Source organism: Astatotilapia calliptera, chromosome 1 (assembly GCF_964374335.1).
Source record: "Astatotilapia calliptera chromosome 1, fAstCal68.1, whole genome shotgun sequence".
Classification (NCBI taxonomy): domain Eukaryota; kingdom Metazoa; phylum Chordata; class Actinopteri; order Cichliformes; family Cichlidae; genus Astatotilapia; species Astatotilapia calliptera.
This window is the reverse complement of record NC_137422.1, coordinates 1,206,821-1,232,505: the sequence shown is the minus strand read 5'-3', so window position 1 is coordinate 1,232,505 and position 25,685 is coordinate 1,206,821. Positions and strand designations below refer to the sequence as shown.

The window sequence follows — 25,685 nt, the reverse complement described above, 5'->3', positions numbered from 1 at the left end:
GACTGATGTTACAGTAGGTCCATTAAGTAAGAGTCGACCTCTGAGGACTTTCGGTCCTTGATGTCTAATCTACAACCTGTCACTTGATGCCATGTTGTAGCTCACAGTTTGGGAAAGTTCCTTTCACTGTCCAAACTCTGCGTACACAATTTAAATTGAGCAGTCGTGTTCGGCAGTGGATAAGAAGGTAACGTAAGTATAACATTCAGTAACTTTACAGGAGTTCTGGTCAAACAGTTGCCTACTTATTGTATTCCAGCTGAATAGCTTTTTACATTTTTTTAAGAAACTTTAATTCAGAATAAAACCACTGGGCTCTACTTATGAACACTGTGAACATGATGAATGTCAAATATGCCCAAGAGCCGAACAGTCGTGTTGTAACCCTGACAGGCTAACCCATTAGTCAAACTGCCTACCTCGTGATTTAGACTAGTGTCACTAAGTCAGTCAGCAACTGATAAGAGTCACTGAGTAAAAACGGTGAAAACGTGCCAACATGACAAAGAAAGAGCTGCAGGGCTGCACCGAGGCCTAGTAGGAGATTAAAAAGGCTTTATTTACATTTTAGTATAGTTAAAGAACATGGAGTTGGAACTGGATAAACAATTACAACAGATCCTGTTTACAATTCTAGAGAAAAGATACAGAAACATGATCCCCGAAATGTTTCTAATTGAATGTATAATGCCAAAGATTACACATCCCATCAGCAGTCATCTCGCAACATGAAAAAAAAAAGAAAATATAACAAAAAACCCTGTACTTCACCTAATCTTCCAAAGAGAAACATGTCAAAATAATGTTTGTTTGTTCAGGACATTTCTATGAAGTATTACTAGTATTGCTTGTAAAGCAAACTATGTGATTCTGTGAAAATAATGCGATACAATGGGTTTTTTCATATCTTGTCACTTTAAATAATACAATCTATTATCAGCCCAGGTGAGCCAACATTTTTCTTTTTTTTGTGCTAATATTAAACCTTCATTTCTTGTACCCCACTTAGCCTGTTATTAGACTCTGGCTGCTCTATCACGGCAAAAACCTAATTCATAATTATTCCAGGAGGAAACAAGTGCTGCTAATGATTCTTTCACAGCTTTACTTATTGAAACCTTTTATGACTGGTTTCACTGGTGCCCGGCAGCCTCGCTCTGTCAGTGCGCCCCAGGGTGGCTGTGGCTACAATGTAGCTGCCATCACCAGTGTGTGAATGGGTGGATGACTGGATGTAGTGTAAAGCGCTTTGGGGTCCACAGGGACTGAGTAAAGCGCTATACAAATACAGGCCATTTACCATTTTTGGTTTCATCTCAAAAGGATCAGTTCTGGTTATCTAAGCTCCAATAAACAGTGTAAATTTGGGCTTATACAGAAAGGTGAATTAAAGAAAGGCGGTGTGCTTAAACAACTAGAATAAAAGGGAAGATCTTACCCGTTTAAAAAAAATACAAGATAGTAATTTACTGAAAAACTGGTCGATGCATTGGCATATCAAATGTTGTATACTTTAACCTTCTGGAGTCCAGGGTATAATTGGCCGTTTTTGACTACTTTTGATTTTACCTCTATATTTCACCTTTAAAATATGTTTTTCTTGCCTTGTTTGGTATAATTATTTTCACCACAACCTCAAATATCTGAAATTTGAGTTATTTTTTCATTTTGGTATACTATATTAGCACAGTTGATCTAAATTCAGACAAAAAATTCAAAATCTGAGTAGAAAAAAGTTCTATTTTTTACTGTAAAACCCACAAACATGTTTAACGAATGATTTTCATAACTTGGAATGCAAATAGAAATTGTACATTTCTAAAAATTATGCACAAGTTTTGCAAACAACAAAGTTATATGGTACTATTTACCTAAAAATGCAGCAAAGGCCTCAGGCGTTTTTTACATAACCATTTAAATCTATTTACAGAACAATCAGCTGTGCTGCATCAAAGAAGAAGGCACACAAATTATTTGTGCCGGTCCAAAAATGTAGTTTGTGTTCAGTATAAGACAGAGGAGAACAGCACAGGCCTGAACCTGCAGGTCTGACAGCAGGAGGTGCATCAGTCCAGTTTTCCATGTTGGAACAGCGTTTACACTGGAATCTGCCTTTGACGGCTTTTTTAGAGCAAATCTGACATTCAGCAGTCTCACTGACACACAATACAAGACAATAACTACACAACACACTAACTACAGCCTCCAAACACGCTGAACGTCACTAATGTCTCACATATGGAAACTCGCTCTCTCTCTCTTTCGCTCGCCCGCTTTCCGTCGCGGGTGTCACTCCTAAAATCTTCCCCTTCTCCCTAAACAACCAAATGTCACATGTTGCCTTATCATTTTTTTGATTGGCTGACATGTAAACTCTAACACCAATAGGGAAGGGGTGTTTTTTCTTTTTTCACTGGCAAGCGGAGAGTGTTTGCTAGCGCTGTCTGTAGAAAACGCCGTTTTTACCGTCCTTCCCGCTGTAAACGCCGCTGGTTTGTTCAGAAAAAACGTCGCGTGTATTTTTTAAATCATAACTCTGGTTTTACGTGGCCCATCGACACAATTCAAAAACTGGTATGTAGACTCTGACGTGCTGCATCTTGTAGCTGTGTCCTCTTAAATTGGTCATGTGATTTTGATGCGCCGGCGCGTCCGGCGACCCCAGAGGGTTAAAGATGCCAGTGTATTGCAGACTGCTGTCAACTGAGTTCTGTCTTCTTAGTCCTCCCAGTTTAAAATAATAATAATTAATAATCCTAGCTCTGCCTGCACCTGCTCAATTATAAGTTTAGGAAAATGCATCAATTTGTTGGAAAACATAATTACACATTAATGTGTTTTCAAAGAACGTCCACACGTTTCAGGCTTTGATGCAGCTACAATAATAATAATACAATATTAATAGACCTACAGATTCTTATTAAACACTGCAAACACCACAAAACATCTCAGCATGGAAAAAGCTCAGGAAACCAGAACTTCATTGAAACCAAAAAATGATTTCATAGCTCCCACACACAGATGCAGCTCTGCTTGTAAAAATACTGATGTCTATGAATGGTGGCTGTCAGACAGTCAGACATCAGTCTCCTCCTGTTCTGTCTGCTCTGCTTTCCCATCCATGTATTTACTTCAAAACCAGGAAACTGAATCTTAATTGAACTGAATATGGAAAATATAAGCCATGACAACCAATCATTGTTTTTTCTTGAAGTTGGTAATGCTTATCCATTATCTGTAATATACAGACCTTTTGTAGAATACATACAACATGATAAGCATTACTTGTAATTAACATGATAAATGGTAAACAGACTGTTTCCTATATTGTGCTTTTCTACTCTCCGGAGCACTCAAAGCGCTCTACACCTGTTCACACAAACGTTCTTCTTTTAGTGCTTTCTAGCTAACATTCATGCATGTTCATGCTCCCATGGATGCAGAAGATGCAACTTATCGTTAGTATCTTGCCCAAGGATACTTTGCATGCAGACTGGGGGAGCCGGGGATCGAACAGTAGATGATCTGCTCTACCTCCAGAGCTACAGCTCGCCCACGTTAAAAGATCATGCTAAGCTGAAGCTAAAACTACTTGTGGTGTAACTGCATGTAGCCTGTAGTGTTTTACACACATACAGTGGTGTGAAAAGGTCTTTGCCTCCTTCCTGACTGAAAATGGCACCAAGATCTGGATTATTATGTTTGGTTCATGGTTGTAAAGATTTATGCTTTCTTTTGAAATCTTGAAAGCAACTTTAATGATCGTACTTTCATCTCTATGTGCAAATGTTCCACAAAAAAGTTCCCCTCCGTCAGTAAAGACACTTTCAGACTGTCGGAGGCAGAATGACCTTTTTCTATATGTGTGTCAAAGAACCACGAGAGTTTGTGAAGCTTTTTAGGATTTTTTTTATTTAGCTCCTGTTACACTGATAGTAAATACTTTTTCAACATAAGCATATGCTGGTTGTCTAGATACATGCTATAAAAAGTAGAAATACTGGTAAAACATTAGTGGCTTAATGTTTGAGCCTATTTGCTCATCAGGGTTAGAAACCTGAAAACATCCTTCAAACTAGGCCTCCAAAATACAGTAGAGGCTCAAACAGGATTATGACAGTATGAAAGGTTAAAATACAAAGTATTAGTTCACAGTAAGCCAGCTATTTCACTGAATGGAAAAAGCTGCTCCGATTTATTGAGAGCTCAAAGCTCTTCCTGCTACGAGCCACATTTTCCCTTTTCTCCATCCACACAGCTTTTTATTCCTCCAGCTGCTTCATCTACATTTACACATCTGGTTGAAGAAACACGTATGCTGACATGGAGAGGACAACTCCACAAACACACTAACGGTCCAGGACGTTGGAGCCAACATCACTTCACACGTCCTATTGGGAGAGGCGAACTATTGGAAACTACATGTGGGATATCTTTAGCACTGAATAATGGAATATAAGTCTTTCCTGTGATTACCTCAAACCCTCCACTATTAGTGTAAATACAGTAATGACACACCTCCCAGACTCTGCTGCCATGTTAGTCTGTGAACACACTTTAACAAGGTTCAGTCACAACAAGCACAAACAGGACTCCTGAGTTTATAATGTAAGGTCCTGTATGGGAGAAGCTGTCTGACTTTATCATTTGTAAGGATATTAGCTGTCACAAAGAAGCATTGCAGCCTCTCTAACACACTTTCTTTCTTTAGCAGCTCCACTGTGCAGACAAGTCTTTTTTCTTGAAGATGCAAATTATTTTCTTTGCTACATGAATCATTATAACTGTTACCTTCAAGCATTTCCACTCCACAGAAATTACACAACTGAACTCCTTCTCTCACCCCAACCAATCACAGCAGATGGCCCCGCCCCTCCCTGAGCCTGGTTCTGCCGCAGGTTTCTTCCTTTTAAAAGGGAGTTTTTCCTTCCCACTGTCGCCAAAGTGCTGCTCATAGGGGGTCATATGATTGTTGGGTTTTCTCTGTATCTATGAAGCGCCTTGAGGCGACTTGTTGTGATTTGGCGCTATATAAATAGAATTGAATTGAACTGTACAGTCGATTCACTTCTGCATTCTATTTTTCGAATGCTTTCAATGCTGAAATGAATTTTCAGACAACATCATTTTAATAGGAAGAAAAACCTTTTGACTCAGTCTGGGATTAAGTGAAGATTCATACTGTTATTTAAATACTCTGTGAAATAGTCACTAATCATCACTTAATAACAAGTCAATCATTTGAAGAAAGTAACAACGAACTTTTATGTTGTCCTTTGACAGATGGTGGACTGTGGAAACTCGCTTGTTATGCAGCTCGTGTGTGGGGAGGATGGAAATCATGTAACAGTGGGCTGTACCTTTATTTGTACCACATGACAGGATGTGAACATGCCAGTAAAGACCAAGTTATACATGTAAACAGAACACAATGAGAATAAGAGGCAAACAGACGTGCTTACCAAAAGCTGTGCTGCGGTTTGTCAGTCCTGAGTAGGCATTGCCGCTGGGGGAGGAAGTGGCCGGGGAGGACAGCGGACTGTAGGAGGCTGGATCAGTCTGGTAGCTGTGGCCAGAACCAATACCAAAAGGACTGGACTGGGCTTTACTGGACTTTAGAACAAAGACAGTGGTTAAAATCCACCTAAACGTAATAATAATTTTCTCACATATCAAACCAGCATATTAAGCTCATAGCTCTTTGCACATAAATCTATTTAACGCTTCATTTTTTTGTCTCCACTTGTTTATTAATGCTATTTGTATTTGATCTGTTTGCACATATTAACCTGCATCTGTGTGGACAGCAGAGAAACAATTTCATTGTACAGAGAAATGCTTTTACTTTGCAAACACGACAATAAACGCGTTGAATCTTGAAACAAAGCAAACCAGGGTTGTAGTCTACATCTATCACACATACTGAATACCGACCCTTTAGAAAGAAAATACATTTACTTATTTATCCGCCTTTGAATCCAAACTTAGCTAAATGACTTTGTACAAATTATTTTCTATGACAGTTATACATGCGCTACACCAATTTAACTTCACCAAAGTGCTGCATATTCTGTTATTTGGGCACTAATTTCCAGACTGTGGCATACAGCATGTTAGTGTGAGGGAGAGTGTGTTTGTCCTATACGACTTTATCAGTCGTTCTGTTGCTGTGGGGGAAGTTTTGCCCACTTTACAATCTGGCTTCAATTATTTGAAGTTTGGTCCAAACACAGCATTTTAATTGGGTTGAGGTCTGAAATTTGACTTTGCCATTGCACCTCGAGTTTGTCTTTGGTCCAGCCGCTCTGTTATAAATTGTCTGCAGATGTCATTTTCATGTTGCACGACCCAAGCTTTAGGCCTCAGACAGACGGCCTCGCATTTGACTCTGGAAACGTGCTCGACTCAATGTCTGCAAGGTGCTACTGTGCTTGACCTGCACCTGCCATGACGTCCAGTTATGTTGAGGTCGTTAGTATACAGGAACCGATTGTTACACTTGCTGCTGATCAGTTAACAATCTGCCTTTGATTAGCAGCACCTGACAACTACTCATCCTCTTAATTCTGATGGAAGTAGTGAGACGTGTTTTGGTTTTTTCTTTTACACACTGCTTCTCCGTTTCGCCAGTTTTCCTGAAATACATAATGACACAGCGTGACCTCATGGGATGATATGCAAGTAGCTTATTGTAAGAGCTTCTGTCCGTCTGTTAGCAGTCCCACAGTGTTCAAGGTATCCTGATCAAATTTTATACGATCAGCTCGAGTTGATTTTCTTTTTGGTGAAAATTGGGTCAAAGTCAAGACTAGTAAAAACTTACTTGGTTTGCATAATTGATTACATGATTGTACTTATATATACTGCATCTTTGATAGGTATTTGTATTTTAAGGTATTTGTTCTTATTTAATGTTGTAACTGCCCGGCGACAGGAGATGGCAAAGAGCTGGTTGTTAAATTTAGAACACGAGGTCTTTTCTCTTATTAGGTAATAATTTTGATTGTTTCATCCAACAGTGTTTATCTCTTGTATCATCTGGCTGTTTTCTGACTGAACAAAGAATTCAGTCCAGTGGAATGACCTGACAAGTGTGGCCGTGCATGTGGAAGACGGATGAGCCTATTAAGAAACATATGCTGCGTGCAAGTCACTTTGCAAGAATGTGAAACAGAGACACAGAATATGGCAACAAGTCCATCTGCTAACAAGCACCAGAGTCTGGGGTACAGGAGCAGCTGACTCTAGGTATTTATTTAACTTTAGAAATAAACACTGTGTGTGTGTGTGTGTGTGTGTGTGTGTGTGTGTGTGTGTGTGTGTGTGTGTGTGTGTGTGTGTGTGTGTGTCTTCCATTCTACTGTTAGAAATTCCAGGAACCACAACTATCCATCAGTATAAGAGCAGCGTGCTCTGTTAGGACAATACGGTACTATGAGGTCTTTAAAGTGAGGACATTCTGCCTGGTTTCTTAGAGCGAGTTCTTAAACTGAGAACTTTGTCTAGTTTAAGGGTTAGTATTTAGCTGTGAGGGTCAATTTTAGCGCACATAGTCACATAATAATAGTGTGTGTGTGTGTGTGTGTGTGTGTGTGTGTGTGTGTGTGTGTGTTACCTGTCCAGAGAAGGGGGGTCGGTTCCCTGACCACGCTACCTGGCCTGGATTAAGCTGTCTGGAGATCTGAGCTAGATTTTGATTGGCTGAACCTGATGGCTGGATGTCGTTCACACCAGGGACATGGATCACAGAAGAACTGCTTACATGAAAACATGCGTGTGCGCGCGCACACACACACACACACACACACACACACACACACACACACACACACACACGCACACACACACACACACACACACACACAAGACAAAAAACAGGTAAGTTATACTCCACCTTTCTATGGAGGAATACAGTGCAATTAGAACCAGACGATGTTACCAGTGTTCCCAGTCCAAGGAACATCATGTACCATGAACATGTACCTGAAAGTTTTGCCCGAATGTCCCTGCTGAAAGGGAGAACTCTGGGAATAGAGCTGCTGTCCTCCAGCTGTAGAGGAGGGAACCATCATCTTCTTATCTCCCGCTTCACACATGGACAGGGAACCAAAACAACAGATGATTACACTCTGAAGTTAATAATGGGTTTGCTAAGTATGCTGGACCCTCTGCTAACACCTAACTGTGCACTTGCAAACTGTCTGCATGTCATTGCCATGGTTCCTGCATGTATTCAGTTAGTGATGCAGGGAAAAACAAACAAACAAACGGTGTGTCCGTCTCCCGTTAACAACAGCTTGAGTTTGTCAAGCTGAGAGGCCAGTAGCTTTTTCTAGTTGTCTGCGCAGGTGATTTATCACTGCAACAAATAAGCCGCGTCTCACTGACCAGCAACAGAAATGTGGTCCAGTTTGTGTTGTTGAACAGCAGATGTGTGTGCGTGTGTGGACGGATATTAACATCTTTGTGGGGACCTAAAATTGGAAGTTTACTATAATTGTGGGGACCAACATGCGTGAGTTTGAAAGCATTGTCGAGCCTCAAAATGTTACAATGTTACAATTAGGTTATGGTTAGGGTCAGGCATTCATTTTTGATGGTAGAAAAGCAGCTAGGGAAAGCGTGTCCCCACAAGGATATAAAGACACGTGTGTGTGTGTGTGTGTGTGTGTGTGTGTGTGTGTGTGTGTGTGTGTGTGTGTGTGTGTGTGTGTGTGTGTGTGTGTGCACGCCTACAGCCGGAGATGCTGGTGTACATGTCAGCAAAACGTGGATCTCTTTCCTGGGAGAACAGGGCTTCTGTCTTGTCGATGTTTTTTCCAGCCTCATGAACTCCACTGCCAACGCTGGCCACAGGTACCTGAGGGTACAGGTTTGCGTTTCAGGCATGATTTAACCAAAAAAAAAAAAATGCAGTAAACACATATCTCAGGCTGGATGCTGATTGGTTTAAAAGTATATTTTAAAAAAACAACTGCAACCTAGACAAAATGAAGACAAGCTGCTGAGGTTTCTCTTATCAAACACTGCAAACATTTTAAGAAAAAGGAACAACGTCAGCAACCATCTCAGTTGACCTCACTGCTGTCAATGCTTTCAGTCATGTTTGTCAAGCAATGGAAACAGGAAGCCACAAATGTCTGGTTTTTATGTAAATCCTTTCACATAAAAACCCTCAAAACAGGCAAAAACATCCAAATGTTTCAATTACATCGAATCCCAAACTCCAAAGAAGAGGGTTACCTGGGAAAGGTCGTAGGCAGTCAGCCCATCTCTCTGTTGAACCTCGAGCTCTGCCTGCTGCTGTTGTAGCTGCCTGCAAAGCACCACACAAACACTTCAGACATGTTGTACTTACCACATGATGTAATGATCAATTACATCAATTCTAAGTTTAATACAATAAGTATTGAAAGAAAAATAGAAATATTCATATAGAGTATAAAGTACAGGCACAGCCAAAGACTTCATATCAGTATTTTTCAGTTCTTCTGATTCCAGGTTGTTGACAAACATGCAAACATATTTCTCCTGAACACTCGAGAACCCTCAACTCAGCATCTTGCTCTGTTGAAGAAGACCTACAACGTACAGCGAGTCCAAAGGCTGCCAGCAAAATGTCCAGTCAAGCAATGAGTGCGTCAACACACAGCAGGGCGATTTACTCATGAGTACATTTTGCTAAAGAACATTGTGACTGAGCGACACATGGCAATTTCTTCATGAGAGAATTTGTTAAATAATAATAGATCGATGCATCCATTATTCTCTGCTTTATGAAAGGAAAACAGAGAATAATCCATCCCAAAAATCAGACTTTGATCGGCGTGTGTAAAGAAATAGGATTATACAAAGTGCTCTGTAGAGATTTTATCATTATTCAGTTTGCATTAGTTCCATCCTCAGCTCGATGCACTGCAGCATTATTTGATCTCACTTCAGTTGTAGAAAGCCTTAATAAATGCAGGAGGTACACTGGAGCATCTCCACAGCAGGAAGAGGAAATACGAGCTGACAAGATGAGTAATAATCATTTCTTTTCACTCGATTTGTCAAAAACTGTTTTTGTAATGAAATAATTGTTAATATGTGCAAATAGAAATTATTTGTTTTCAAAAGAAAATTAGCATGTTTAGAAACACAACGTTAAAAATCCCTCGTTCTGTCACTCTGTAACTAACACCAGTCTCGTCAGCTGAAGGACGTTGGTTTGGTGCAACATTGGCTGGTTGAGCATTTATTACATATATGATAAGACAACATGTCATGACCTTGATTGATCTGATTAAGCTAGTCTGAATATAACTGGCAGCACCCTGCACTCACTGACCCAGCCTGAGCTGAAATCAGACCAGTGCAAATAAATTAGATGAACAACACCGACCCATTGGTGCCGCTTTTATCTTTAAAAAGAGAAGTGAGGGGAGTGTCTGACGACACCGTTAACTCCATTCCTCCACATTCCTGCGCTGATGCAGAGTCAGCAGTGAAGAAACTAGCTAATATTAACCTAACGAGTCCACTATTTACTAATCTTAACAAAGGACCAGTACAGCAGATATTCTGTACAACCACACATAGCAGGGCAAAAAACAGACTCTGCTTGTTACAGTGAAGTGACCCTTAATGTTTTGAAGGAGCCGGACTTTCTTGTAATGTTTATAGTGATGTTCTCCAGGCTGTCTGAATTTCTTTCTGTATTTTTCTTCGGGCAATGGCAGCTTTTTTCACTCATGTTCACATTTATTTCCCCTTTTGTTAATTCAATTTAAGGAATGAATGACAACTTATCAAAGAACCACTTTTAAATTCGAACTTTAGGCTTTGTAACATTTAGCCTGTTCCAAAAACACATCATTTCTTCCCATTTCCTTAGTTGAACATCAAGAAGGTGATTCCCAAAGAGCTATTAGTCAAAACGTGTCACGTGTCAGCTCGCTATGCAGTAAAATCTGAGTAACCTGTGCCTATGGAGGACAACAGAAAAAGTGGCAGGTATGTGAATTTCAGGTCCTTAAGGAACAGGAAAATGAAATTCAGCAACAGGACCTTAGAGACACATCTGGCCTTTCAGCTGATCCATCTACTGTTCACTGAATCATAAATTGTGTCAATGGAAAGGTGACTGTCAAGAAGCCATTCTTGACACTAGAGCCATCAGGAGGGGTCATTTTGATCCCATCTTGCAACAAGATGAGATCAAATTTTATTAGCAACTTTAAAAACCCTCAAGGTTACATTAGTCATTGTCATTCCTTGAAAAAGTTCATTTGTTTAATCTAGTTTGACATTGCTATTATACAGCCAGCAACCTGCCCAGTTCTCCACACGTTCCTCACACACTCCCCCGTTCTGACTCACCGCTCAACCCGTGACCTATTAGGCCCTGCAGTAATTATTCATGTTTTATCTAACTACATACAGCGGGGAAAATAAGTATTTGACACATCAGCATTTTTATCAGTAAGGGGATTTCCAAGTGGACCATTGACACAACATTTCCACCAGATGTTGCCATCAAGCCAAATATTGACGTCATACAAACAAATCAGAACATATAAGTATACAAGTTAAACCACAATAAATAAAGTGAAATGACACAGGGAATAAGTATTGAATACATGGAGATAACAAGGGGCAAAATGACATAGAAAGCCAGGAGATCACCTGAAATCTGTCAGTATTGATAGAGAAATCCTGTCCCCTATCAGTACTAATTGATATCAGCTGCTTTAGTCCTAATTGATGGCCTATAAAGGCTCCTCATTACCCAGAAGGCACACAGGAAAGACTTCATGATGGGTAAAAGCAAAGAACTCTCTCAAGATCTTCGTAATCTTATCGTTGAAAAGCATTTTGATGGGAATGGTTATAGGTGCATTTCCAGAATGCTGAATGTTCCTGTGAGCACTGTGGGGGCCATTATCCGGAAATGGAAAGTGCATCAGTTCACCATAAACCTGCCACGATCAGGTGCTCCACGCAAGATCCCTGTCCGAGGAGTCCAAAGAATAATCAGGAGGGTTCTCCAAGAGCCAAGAACCACTCGGACAGAACTTCAGGAAGACCTTGCATCAGCAGGTACTGTTGTTTCAAAGAAAACTATAAGCAATGCACTGAACCGCCATGGCATCCATGCACGCTCACCACGCAAGACTCCATTGCTGAACAAAAAGCATGTCAAGGCTCGGTTAAAATTTGCGCAACAGCATTTGGAGAAGCCTGTGGATTATTGGACGACTATAGTATGGTCAGATGAAAGCAAAATTGAACTTTTTGGCAGTCATTCTACACACCATGTTTGGAGAAGAAATGGCACTGCTCACCACCCCAAGAACACCATACCAACAGTCAAGTTTGGGGGTGGAAGCATCATGGTTTGGGGCTGCTTTTCAGCAAGGGGTACTGGCAGACTTCATATTATTGAAGGCAGGATGAATGGAGAGATGTACCGGGACATTCTGGATAAAAATCTGCTGCCATCTACCAGGAAGCTAAAAATGAAAAGAGGGTGGACATTTCAGCAAGACAATGATCCCAAACACAAGGCCAAGGAAACAATGAAGTGGTTTCAAAGAAAGAAAATCAAGTTGCTTGAATGGCCCAGTCAATCACCTGACCTAAATCCCATAGAAAATCTATGGAGAGAACTGAAGATTAAAGTTCATAAAAGGGGCCCAAGGAACCTTCAAGATTTAAAGACCGTTTGTGTGGAAGAATGGGCCAGAATCACTCCTGAGCAATGCAGACGACTGGTCTATCCATACAAGAGGCGTCTAGAAGCTGTAATCACCAACAAAGGCTTTTCTACAAAGTATTGAATAAAGTGTGTTCAATACTTATTCCCTGTGTCATTTCACTTTATTTATTATGGTTTAACTTGTATACTTATATGTTCTGATTTGATTGTATGACGTCAATATTTGGCTTGATGGCAACATCTGGTGGAAATGTTGTGTCAATAGTCCACTTGGAAATCCCCTTACTGATAAAAATGCTGATGTGTCAAATACTTATTTTCCCCGCTGTATATTTATTCAGCAATCACATCCAGCTACTTTTGGCTCCTTTTACACATATTTTGACACAAAATATGTGTAAACAATAATTTTTTTCCATCCACTCCAGAATTCACTAATTCATGAGTGAGTCATTAAATATGAGAGGATGGGGTTTTAATTTAACAGAGTTAAATACATTTTTAAAATATCAGGGAGTTAAAATGACCCCAGTGGGTCATAAACATGGGGGGCTCCACAATGGTGCTAGGCATCTTGTCACAATTGATGAATGAAGGCCACAGGCCGAAACACACGGGTCAAGTAATAAAGCTCTTCTTTCACTACCAGTGTTGCTGGAACTTCAAACTCTTTATAGTTCTCCTTTTACCCCCACCCCCCCACCCACCCCACTGTAGCCATTTAGATTGATGGTCTTAATACATTTGAATTATTAGATAAATAGTGGAACACAGAAAGAACATACTTCACATTAGTGTTGGTGCAGATGATGTACTCGATCTCGTCAGAGTATGGGTTCTGAAAGGTGAAACTGCTGGTTCGGATCAGCATCCACTCTCTGTTTTTCATCCGGAAACGATACATCACTGACAGGACCTGACCCTTCAATTTCACCACCTACAGAAGCAAGACAATCACAGTTTAATACAGCACTGACCGTGTTTTATCAGGCAAGTTGGTGACAAGTGTGTCAGAAAATCAAAATAATATGACAACAGCTTTTTTTGTGTTTCATCTTAGAACAATTCACTTTAAGTTTGCAGTTGAGGGAGTGTGAAACATTCATTTATCAAGCATGTAATTATACCATTTTAGCATGCCAGTATTCACCAGGCCAAGAACAAAAGGGGGAACCTATTTATTCCATTTAAGTGCTTCAAGTTGTCAAGGAAATCAGTTTGATCTGGCAGGAGAATGTTAAAATATATCATTTGCAGCCGTTTTAAAATGTCATTTAATAATAAGGTTTTGAGTTGAGCTGTCACAGTAGTGCTTTCAGTATGACCCGAGTTTTCTTTCTCTGAGGAAATCACTCGGCCTATAGTCTGAATAATGAAAGCTCTCCAATTCTTCTCAATGTGAAATGCATCCAAGTTGACTTTGGGATGGAGGAAGGCCAGAGTAGCACAGGATTTGTTTCCACCCCCAACAGACATGGGGAGGAAAGAGGAGACGAAAACATTTTCATCTTGTAAAATCCAGCCGTGAAAAACTCAGTGATATGTTGTTGCTATCAAAACAAATGCCCCACATCACAAAGTGAAATAAATTACATAACCAAAAATAAATGTACCACATGGCTTTATCAATGAGATCGATCAATAAACCACACACTCAAAATCAAATAAAGAAGTTACCAGATATCCCTCCTGCCTATTTTATTGGGCACTTAGAGAATTAAACTTTACTTCATTACGTTATTTAATCTGCATGATCCGGTATCCATTTGTCACAAAGCTGATTTTTAAACTTTGGTATGTAAACACAGAAATAAAGTGGAGTGACGTCTTTCTCATTCTGTGGTAGAGAATATGGAAAGATTTTCTTTGATCTTTGGAGGTGATCATTATTGATCTCAGAGTCCTCACCCAATAACTTTGAGCAAAAGGCGCTTCTACCCCGTATTTTGATCATTTATTGAAATACGTACATCATAAGTACATATACTTGTGAATTACCCTTTTATGTTTGCGTGGTTTCATACATCAAAGTCAACTTGATAATTCTGTCTGATAACTTTTAGATAATTTGACCACAAAAACACCTGCCCAAATGCAGTGTCCGACTGGTGACTGAGATAACAACACTGCCTGTGTGAGAAGGGAGGGAACAGTCCAATTTATCCATTTTGTTCTGCTTATTCGGGGGCTGGTTTGTGGGGGCCTAAGCAGAGAAGGCCGGACCTCCCTCTCCTTAGCCATCTCTTCTAGCTTGTCTGTGGGAACACCAAGGGATTAACAAGCCAGCCAAGAGATATAGTGTCTCCAACATGTCCTGGGTCTCATTTTTGCTGTTTGGCTGGACCATTCCAGTGTGAGCTGAAGGCCAGCACCTGATGAAACCAACAGAACCATATCAACTGCAAAAAACAGAGGTGAGATTCTGAGACCAACCAAGTGGAAGCCTTCTGCCACTTGGCTATGCCTAGAAATTCTGTCCATTAAAATTATGAACAGAATCGGTGACAAATGGCAGCTTGGCGGAGTCCAACACCCAGTGGGAACGAGTCCGACTTATTGCTGGGAATGCTGACCAAGCTCTTGCAGAGATTGTATAGCGGTTGATATATGGCCCATAGCAACAGGCCTAACGTACTCCCGAAGCACCTCCCACAGAATACTTTAAGGGACACTGTAAAATGTCTTCTCCAAGTTCACGACATGCAGACTGGTTGGGCAAACTCCCATACAACCTCAAGTATCTTTGAGAGGCTGAGGAGCTGTTCCAGTGTTACGCGGTTTGGACAAAAAGCACATTGTCCCTCCTGTATCTGAGGTCTGAACGGACAGACTCTACTTTCCAGCACCCATGCATAGACTTTCCCAGAGAGGCTGAGGAGTGTGGCCCCCCTCTAGTTGGAGCACACCCTCTGGTCCCTGTTATTAAAGATGGGAACCATCGCCCTGTTCTGCCAATCCAAAGGTACCGCCCCAGATCTCCACAGAACATTGCAAAGGCGTGTCAACCAAGACAGCCTTACAACATGCAGTGCCTTCAAGAACTCAGGGTGAATCTCATCCACTCCATGGGCCCTGCCACCAAGGAGTTGCTTTACTGTCTCAGTGACCTCACCCCCAGCGATGGACAAGTCATCCCCCTAGTCCCCAGATTCTGCTTCCTCTATGGAAGACGTGTCAGTGGGATTAAGGAGGTCCACTGCCTGACAAAATCCTCAGTTGAGTTGTGAAGTCTCCCAATAGGATGGCACAGTCCCCGGGTGGGGCACCCTCAAGCACCCCACTCCGGGACTACAAGAAGGCCGGGTACTCTGAACTGTCATTCAGCACATAAACACAGGCAGAAAGTCAGGGCCGTTCCCCAACCTGAAGGTGCAGGTAAGAAACTTTATTGTCCACCAGAATAAATGCAAACATACAGGCAGGAAGCCGAGCAGATACCGAGATACCCACCCCAGCCCGCTGCCTCTCACCAAGGGCAACTCCAGACTTGGACAGATTAGAGCCTCTCTCCAGGAGACACTATCCAGAACCGGGTTCCAGAGTCCAGGTGTGTTAAGGTGAGCCAGACCTTATCTAGCCAGTACTTCTCAACCTCTCAACCAACTAGCTCAGGTTCTTTCCCACCACAGAGGTGACAATTTATGTCCTAATCACTTGTCTCGGTAGCTGGGGATCAGTCCGCCAGGGTCCCCGCCATTGCCAATCACCTGGCATACACTGCACAGACTCCTACAGCGCCTCCAGCTAAGGCCTGGCTCTAGGGCAGGGTAGCAGAATTGTTCCCTTGATTTTTCACTCATAGCGGTCTTCTGAATCGCTCTTTGTCTTGTCCCTCAGCAAGGACTAATTTGCCATGGGAGAAAGCCCCCCCAACAACATAGCCGCGGGGATCCCTGGTACACGCAATTCTTAGAGGGGCAATTAAGTTTATCAGAAAAGATTTTGTACAAGTAGTACAAACTCATAATGCAATCATAGTTTGGAAGTTTGGGATCTTAACCCTGTTGGAGGTATCGTTAGTGGCTTTTCTTAGTATCCAAATCCATGTGTCCACGCATGTGGAATGTTTCCTCTGCATCCATCCACAAATGTGCCCCATATTAGAGAGCGGTAGTTGGAAAACTTACACTTTGATGTTTTCCGAATTTATGTGAACTATGCACCAATGGGTTAGGCCCAGAACTCTGTTAGAGGCAAAGGTTTTAATCACCAAGTCAAGTTATGATATTCGACCAGAGTATGTAACCTTTCAGAAAATTAAAGTTAAGCCCCTACATGATCACAATCAGTTTTACTTGTGACTGAGAGAAATGAAAAAGTGGTCGACTTAAGCACAATACACAATCAGTAAACCCAATCATTCAACCATAGAGATGCCTGCTGAGAGACAGCTTATGGAACACTGTGTCTGTGAAAGAGTTGTTGATGTACTTTGTATGTGTGTGTTACTGGATTTCTCTTCTCCCCATTACTTATCTTAGACTGATCAAGCCTGACCTTTCCTGATCAAGTGTTTGCTATTGTACTTGTGATAGTGATCAGTAACTAAACACCACAACTGCTGTGTTTCATTGTTTGAGCTAAGCTCAAAGGAAACAGGAACACATGGAAAAATCCACAGCAGATGAAAAACTACCTGTTCGTCTAGGAATAAAACATGTTGGATGACTGATGCTGACAGGAAAGAGCTTCATGAATGTGATCAATGGATGGATGAGCCTTTAATGACTGCTTCAAAGTAACATCCAAATTTTCTCTATGAATGTATTCAGCTGTGTTTATATCCTCCCTGCCAGCCCAGGTAATCTGATGTAAAAGCTTCTTCTGCTGACGGTGAATGAGTACAGAAAGATGAAAAGCTACAGTGCAGTCTTACCTGTTGAAAACTTTCTCTCAGGTGGCTCTGGTCTTCGGGGTGGCAGAACTCCAGAATATCTTTCCCCAGCAGGTCCTGAAGGACAAGAAAACAGTCAGTTGTTAGGAGCTTATTCTTGCTTCAATTATACCACATTAATTTGGGGTGTATGCATTTATTTTCCTGGCAGATATTATAGATGTAATTATATTTGAATAAAGTGACTAAAAAGAAAAAATATCAACAACAATATAACAGTTATATTAGAGTGAGATGACCTTCAACAAACAGGATGTGTTTTTGTATCCTAATATAACAAACAGATGACTCAATTGTATTTCTTAAGTCAGTCAATAAAAGTCTATATGGGCTAGCAAGTAGTTGTGAAATGAACGTAAATTCTCTGTGTTCTCCTTCTTCCTGTTTGCACTTTTGTAAAACTATTCTCGAGTGTTGTGCTGGGTCACTCATCAATCATCCATCCATTTATTTTCTTAACCCCTTATCTTCTTCGGTGACATGGCAGGGCTGGAGAATATCCCTGATGTCACTAGGTGAGAAACAGGGTACGTCTTCCAGTCCATCCACAAGGCAAACAAAGATAGCTGCATACGCTTAGATACAGCCTCTTTGCAAAAGTGTTTCGATGATTTCGGAGATGTCTGCCCAGTCTCACGGCAAAGCGTGGGATAGACCCGCTCGCCTCGCAAGCAATCCCACCGACAAAGCGCAGGCCCCGGTACACAGCTGTAGTAACCCCCGCTGACTTCTTTTACTGAGGTTATATTTATCGGTGTTTTATTTCCTGATGTTCTTATGTGTCCTACGTGTTTCAGTATAATTCTGAATTATAACTAACATTAAAAACATGTTTAAGGAGGAGAGAGAGCAAATAAATTCGATTAACATCTGATCTTTGGGTTTTTGTTCAGTAATCAGCGTGACCTGTGTATAAACGCATAAAAGAGATAACGTTGGTGTTTCCGTCATGTAGTAACTGCTGGCTTTAACTGTACAAAGGTTGTTCGACACTATGAAACACATACAGACTTCATGATGTTCGGCTAATATTTTTATTGCGAATATTAATCATGAGGGTAAACGGCCCTGTACACCACGGAGCGAGGTCAGCATATCCACGATATCCTCAGCTCTGAGTTAACAGAGTTTCCCAGCTGACTATCTAACGGTCATCTACGAATATGTCACGGCTCATATCAGTATGATTTTACAGAAAATCATCCGTATTACTGCCAACTATTCCAGAGACGTGAAAATCTACAGCATAAAGAACACAAACATATAGCAACACTGTAACAGAGATGAAGCGTCAGTTTGTCCAGATCAAAGTGGAATGAAAGTGATTGGTTGAACAGGTGTGATCTGTGTTATCTGCATTTTAATCAGCGCAAGAGACTCAGCAGCAGATTAGAATAACAGTTACACATTTAATAAATCACCAAATGAATCCACGCAAGAAACGAGCAAACCTGTTCTGACAGTTTGAGTTTGTATTCCCTCAGCTGCAGACTCGCTGCTGTTTAAATGTTTGAAAAGGAAGATTAGATATAAACAAACGTCAAACATAGACTCAGTCTGCCTTCACATTTGATATGAGGCCAGCACGTATAGTGGCTGTGTCCTGTTTTAAGATCATACGTGTAAAATTGTTGTCTGAGCTGCATGGGCAGTGTTAACCCCGCCCACTTAGTTTGATGTGTGAGGCTGACAGATAAAATTATTTCAAGGAGCGAGATGAAGGGGACAAAAGTGCCAAAATGAATTAAATAAATAAATCATTAAATAATTATTTAAATGTGTCAAGAATTAATTAATTACATGTGTCAGAAATATTTATGTAATTAATTATTTCCAATTTTAATTAATTATTTAATGGTGTATTTAATTCATTATGGCAGTCCTGGCGTTCCATACTTACTATGCATTATTTTGCATTATTTTGCACTGCATAAAACACATTAACAACATGATAACTGTCGTCTTTTTTCATGACATTCATAGCACAAAGTCTGACCTGAGGCTGATAACCAATGACACTGATGCAGCGTGGATCCACAAAAGTGATGACACCATCAGAGTTGTGACGTGACAGGAACTCTGTGGGAACTGACAGGCCATTCATATCCATTGAGACTGGAGAGCTGGTCACCTGAGGAAGCCCCACACACACACATTTAACGCCATTTAGGTGTATGAAGAAGAGATTCAGGAAGGTTAATGGGGGGTTATTACAACCTTCTATTTGGTGATCTGACTGCCAAAAGTGGTAAAGAGAAAAACTGTAAGCAATTTGTAGTGCTTCAGTGAAAACACAGAACAAAATATGTATGATTCAATATCAACCACAATTTTGAAAAAACACACTGCGTAAAAGTTGCAAATTGATTTACATGAAATAAGTATTTGATCCAATATAACAGCCAGGATTCTGGCCCCCAAAGATTACAATAAATCAACATTGCACAACAATAAATCAATTACAGATACTCCTGATATCAAAATATTATGTATATACATCAAACTTGATCACAGATTTCTTTTCCTCTGCACCACCATGGGCAAGACCAAAGAGCCGTCAAAGGACGTTGGGGACAATACTGTAGACCTGCATAGCACTGTGAGCAAGCCTGAGCTTGTCTGATCTCGGAGGCTAAGCAGGGTTGGGCCTGGTTAGCATTTGGATAGAAGCCGTCTGGGAATTTCAGGTGCTGTAAACTTGGGGGTGGTTTAGGGGAAAATCCCTGGCTGCTCCAGTCTGCATGCCAAATATCCTCGGGCAAAATATTAACCCAAAGTTGCTCTCCGTATGAATGCTCGATAGGAAAAAGCAGATAGAAAGTGCTTGTTTGAATGGGTGAGAAGGTGGCAACTTGTTCATAAATGGAAAAAAAACCAACATCAATCGCCTTCAGTCTAGAGCTCCATCAAAATCATGGCGCATGAGGTGAGGATGATTATAAAGGCAGGTGGGACCACATTCATTAAGAACACTGTTGACAGAGCCTTCAACTTTCAGGCCGCTGTGGAACCAGTGTCCAGTTTAGACTGGAGGCAGACACCCTCTACTTTTAAGATTAGAATTTAAACTTTCCCTTTTGATAAAGCCTACAGCTAGGGTTGGATCAGGTGACCCTGAATCCCCATGTTGCTGGTGTCTTCCATGATGCACTGACAAACAAGCTGTGACAGATGGCTGCCCCTCCCTGAGTCTGCTTCTGCCAGAGGCTTCTTCTTGTTTTCCTTCCCAACATTACCAAGTGTTGTTCATAGGAGGTCATTTGAATGTTGGGGTTTTCTATGTGTCATGGTAAGGTCTGAAAACATAAAATGTCTTGAGGCAACTGTTGTGATTTCGTGCTATGCAAATAAAATTGGATTGAATCACAATGTTGCAGTGTCTGCAAATTCCCCAGCCTCAAGAAGGCACATGAACAGGCCTGTCTTGAGTTTGCCAGTGAACATCTACATGAATCAGAGAAGGCTTCGGAGAAAGGGCTGTGGTCAGATGAAAGAAAAATCTAGCTCTAACTCGACCTGCCATGTTTGGAGGACAAGAAATGCTGAGTATGATTCAAAGAACACCATCCCCACAGCCAAACTCGGAGGTGGGAAACATGATGCTTTGGGGTCGTTTTTCTGCTACTAGACGTCTTCATTGCATTAAGGGGCCAATGAACGGGGACATGTACCCTAAAACGCTGGACAAGAAACTCCTTCCCTCAGCCAGAACACTGAAGATGAGTCGTGTGTGGTCTTCCAGCATGATAATGACCCAAAACATACTGCCAATGCAACATAGGAATGGCTAAAGAAGAACCATAATGTCAAGCAGTGGGCTACCCAGTTTCCAGACCTCACTATAGAAAATCTGTGGCGCTGAAGTTTTGAGCTTCCATTTGGCAGCCAAGAAATCTAAGTGACTTCAAGAGTTCCTGTTAAGAGGAGTCCAAATCAATCCTAAAATGTGTGGCGTGGTGCGGTTTGTGGCTCAGCTGGTTGGGTTCAGGGTGTGGTGTCAGGGAAGGCTGTTTGGCAGCCAGTCATCATGAGCCAATCATGCCTCCCGTATTTTAGGAGGACGGCAGAACCTGGAAGGGAGGTGAACTTGAGGAGCAGAAGCAGACAGCGAGAGCGAATGAAACAAGATTGCAGTGAGTGGCTGGAAAGCTGCACCATGATGAGTACTGGGATCCAAGCAACCTTAAATAAAGTGTCACACTGGTCAGAGCTCAAGTGCAAACATCTTACTGCTGGGCTTGCCAACAAAGGTTTCTCCACCAAGTACTTCGTCATGCTTCGTTTGGGGATCAAATACTTCACACAGTGAGATGCAAATCAATTTATAAATTCTATGTAATGTGTTTATTCTGACTGATATTCTGTCTCTCTTCATAGCTGTTGTTTGATACTAGGGATGTGCTTAACTAATTGTTACTACTGTCACTAGTCGGTACCAAATCTACTATATGTTTAATCTAATTGTTTTACATTTAATTGATGCCCAGTGTCGGGAAAGATTGCAGATAAGAAATGGCTCTCCCTTAGCGATAGGGTGAGGAGTTCAATCATTCAGGAGTCGTTGCTCCTCCACATTGAAAGGAGCCAGTTAAGGCAGGTGCCTCCTGGGTAAGGTGTTCAGACCAGGGAGGTCCTATCGGGAGGAGATCCTGGAGTAGACCCGGGACTCAGTGGAGAGAATATAGCTATCGCGTGCCTGGGAACGCCTCGACAATACAATACAATATAATATTAAATACAATGTAAACATCTCCCATAAATGAGGATGCTAGGGCAATTCAATGAGAATTTAAAATAACCCCTAAAAAACGAATGTATTTCACTGTACATTCATTTTAAGTTATTTGTCTAATCAACATTGTTTGCCTCGTTGAATACGAAAGACAATTATATATGTCATGGCGCTGGAAATACCTCCTCTCGCTCACTGCTCTCCTCTCTGTTTGCTTCTTGTTTTTGTGCCTGAGTAAATGTAAGACATGTACACCTGAAGTCCATCAACTCATCTGCAGGAGTACATCTATCCCAGTTCACTTTACATTGGATCACTCTTCCCACTGCTAAGTTACAAATACTAAAGCTATGCTAACATAGAGCTGTGCGATATGACCAAAACCTCATCTCCCGATATAAGACATCTATCGTCCGATAACGATATAAATCACAAAAATGTAACATTTGCTGTAAATTCTGTGAATCTCGGGCAGCTCGACTTGCGTGAAGTGTTTCCAGCTGTGCGTCATGTAGCTGGAGTCGAGTGTTTTAACCGATGCATGAAACGATACATTTTTAGACAGAAGTTGTAACAGCCGCCGTTTTCTTTGTGAGTATTTATTACACGGCGTGCTGCGGGGGAAAGCCTGTTCTAACGTTTGCGTCTAAGCTTTATTTTTTAACACCTGGCGGCTCTTTTTTACTTCTCATCCGTAAATAATCTGCTCTTTCACGTGATTCAGTTTATTTTGAAAAGTCTCAACAGGATCTTGCGCTTTATTGTGAAAGGTTTATGTGGAACATAAACAAGCGGACACGTGATGGTTTTACTGTTGTTGTTGCTAACCACAACGCATAAATACAGGTGCTTGTCCGTCCGTAGTGTGGTTATATTAAATATAAGAGAAAGAGAGAACTTTAAGAAATGAATATAAACACTACAGTGACATCAGAACCATGAAAAAATATTACCGTAAACAGTTTATTTTGCGACACCACGAAACAAACGATAGCGTAAAATGCAACATAGACGTTTTTATATCGTCATCCATATATATGGTTATATCGAACAGCCCTGTGCTAACACACACCTGTGATAAAGCTCTCGGCACACATCTTGCAGTTATTCATTCAACAGATCATTGGAGAATTTTATGCATGCTACACATTTACATAGTCTGCCACTTTCTGAACACGTTACAACAATATCACTTACAGTTGCAGAATAATCAAGGAGGGAAGAGTCCTATTCATCTTACAATAACTCGCTCAAATTAAGTGAGCTTTTCAGAACAAACTATTCTTTCAAAAATTTCTAACGGCAGACTCTACGGCTAGCTGCTTGATTTTATACACCTGTGGACCTGAAAACACTGGTATTCAAAGACAGAGATGTTCTGTCCACATGGAATACATAAAAACACACAAACACAGCCATTCCTTCCATTTTATCAAAGTGTTTAAATTGTTTGTGTCACCACACACCTGCAGTCTTCCAATAGCCACGAGGCAGTACTTTCCAGTCTGACCCGCCTCTGTGTCTTCTTCTGGTATAGTCATACCTGAGCACAAGAGAAAGGAAAAGAGCAAGGTGTGAAACATAAAGTGTGTTTTTTGTCGAGCACAGACAGATCCTTCTGTGGGAAGTGTTTACTCAGGAGAAGAGATTTTTCAGTGAAACAGATTAGCTCTGAAGGCTTAGAAGTGGTGACATTAAGCCCTTTCTGCCAACAGTCATCATGGGAAATGTCAACTCTCTGCCAACTTAAAGTGATGTGCTGCAGATATTGGTTGAGACTTAGTATACTGTGAGTAGGGCTGGGCGATATGACCCAAAATTCATATCTCGATATTTTTTAGCTGGATGGCGATATAAGATATATATCTCGATTTTTTTTTTTTACGCCATAAAGTAAGAACAAAAAGAGAGTTCTTAGTCAAAGCTGTGTCCCAGATGTCACACAGGCACTTTTATTAACATACAGCACAGATGTACATGAAAAATTACTCAAAATTAAATTATGAGCATTCATTAAATAATCATGCTCCATAAATAAAAGAAAACAAGGTTGTTTTTGTGCTAAACGAAGAGCTCACAATTGTGCAGTCAAAATATAAACTAAAAGACGCTGAGCGTAATAACAAAGACAGATTTCACAGCTGCTCTGTTCCCAAGTTTTGCTGTGTGACTGACAGCCTGGAGTTTGAAATCCGCTTCATAACCACGTCTCTTACAGGTGCCATTTATGGTCCTTATACACACACAGTACGGTAATATTACGTTGATGCACAGTACGTATCACTCCGCGAAGCTCCTCGGTAGCCGTAATGCGCCGACAATCTATCAAGCGGTGCAGCTCCGTAGCTTACCAAAGTCGTACTCAAACATTTTGACAGATTGCTGAGCGCCGTGTACCACATAAAATCGGTTCGCGGCCATCAAGCACAACCAGAATTCATACATAAGGCGCGCTATCAACTTTTGAGAGAATGAAAGGATTTTAGGGTTAGCGCTGTTAGCTCGTTAGCGCGGTTAGCTCGTTAGCATGTTTAGCTCGTTAGCACGTTGATGCCGTCCAGCCCCACGCATGGGGCGATGCGCAGTAACTCGTTAACGGAGATTTGCCGTGTCCGTCTTGTCGCTGCCTGCACGTGAAGCGATGGGGGAGGAGGGGGAGTTGTCTTCAGTGAAGGCGAGGCGGAGTAACGTTGCGTAGAGACAAAAGTGGACGAAAGAGAGGCAAACTTGCGGCTCCACAACTATAATTATAACGTAACATAGACTATATCGATATAAAGGATATTGTCACATCTTATATCTCGTATAAAAATATATCGATATGTTTTAAAAACTCGATATATCGCCCAGCTCTAACTGTGAGTGCAGTCTCATATGTTTTACTGAAACATGGTTGAATCATCGCCCGACTTCAATGTGGATCTAACTGGTTTCACCCTTATATTGTATGGTAATGCCAAAGATTGTCTGCAACTAAACTCCCAGTCAGGAAATGGACACCTGATGCTGCTGAAGCTCTGAGGGCGCCTGCTCTGAGCGTGCTAGTGGAAACAGATAGATTGACATGAACCTCTGTAGACACACAATCATACCCACAAAGACTGTATGCTGTTTCCACAATAACAAACTAGTGACATGAAGGCAATTTTCAACCAGAAAAGGGTAACGTTTAGAGATGGATGGGGAATCTGTGCCATCTCTGGCTTCAACAAAAAGAAAAGAGCCATTTAAGGAGCTGATGGACTCAACCAGTTCTTCAACGGATTTGACTATATGGTCACACCCAGTCCCACTGCTTCTCCTCCTCCTTGCATTTCTAATATGGATCAGGTACTTCCCCTCTCACACCTGTGCCTCTT

General features: G+C 41.2%; 1 protein-coding gene across 5 annotated transcripts in view; it reads right to left on the bottom strand.

Moving 5' to 3' along the window:
- The window catches only part of arnt2 (aryl-hydrocarbon receptor nuclear translocator 2), a 67,460-nt gene that overhangs the window by 4,949 nt on the left and 36,826 nt on the right, over positions 1–25,685 (bottom strand). For 3 of the 5 annotated variants that reach the window (XM_026184348.2, XM_026184593.2, XM_026184504.2), the window contains 9 exons: positions 23,793–23,869; positions 19,591–19,725; positions 17,577–17,651; positions 13,486–13,637; positions 9,244–9,316; positions 8,737–8,860; positions 7,984–8,086; positions 7,616–7,757; positions 5,463–5,613 (listed from right to left, as the gene is read on the bottom strand). In XM_026184348.2, the coding sequence (XP_026040133.1) occupies positions 5,463–5,613; positions 7,616–7,757; positions 7,984–8,086; positions 8,737–8,860; positions 9,244–9,316; positions 13,486–13,637; positions 17,577–17,651; positions 19,591–19,725; positions 23,793–23,869 (1,032 nt within the window). The remainder of the gene's footprint in view (positions 1–5,462; positions 5,614–7,615; positions 7,758–7,983; positions 8,087–8,736; positions 8,861–9,243; positions 9,317–13,485; positions 13,638–17,576; positions 17,652–19,590; positions 19,726–23,792; positions 23,870–25,685) is intronic. The other 2 variants (XM_026184431.2, XM_026184671.2) reach the window with 1 other exon arrangement.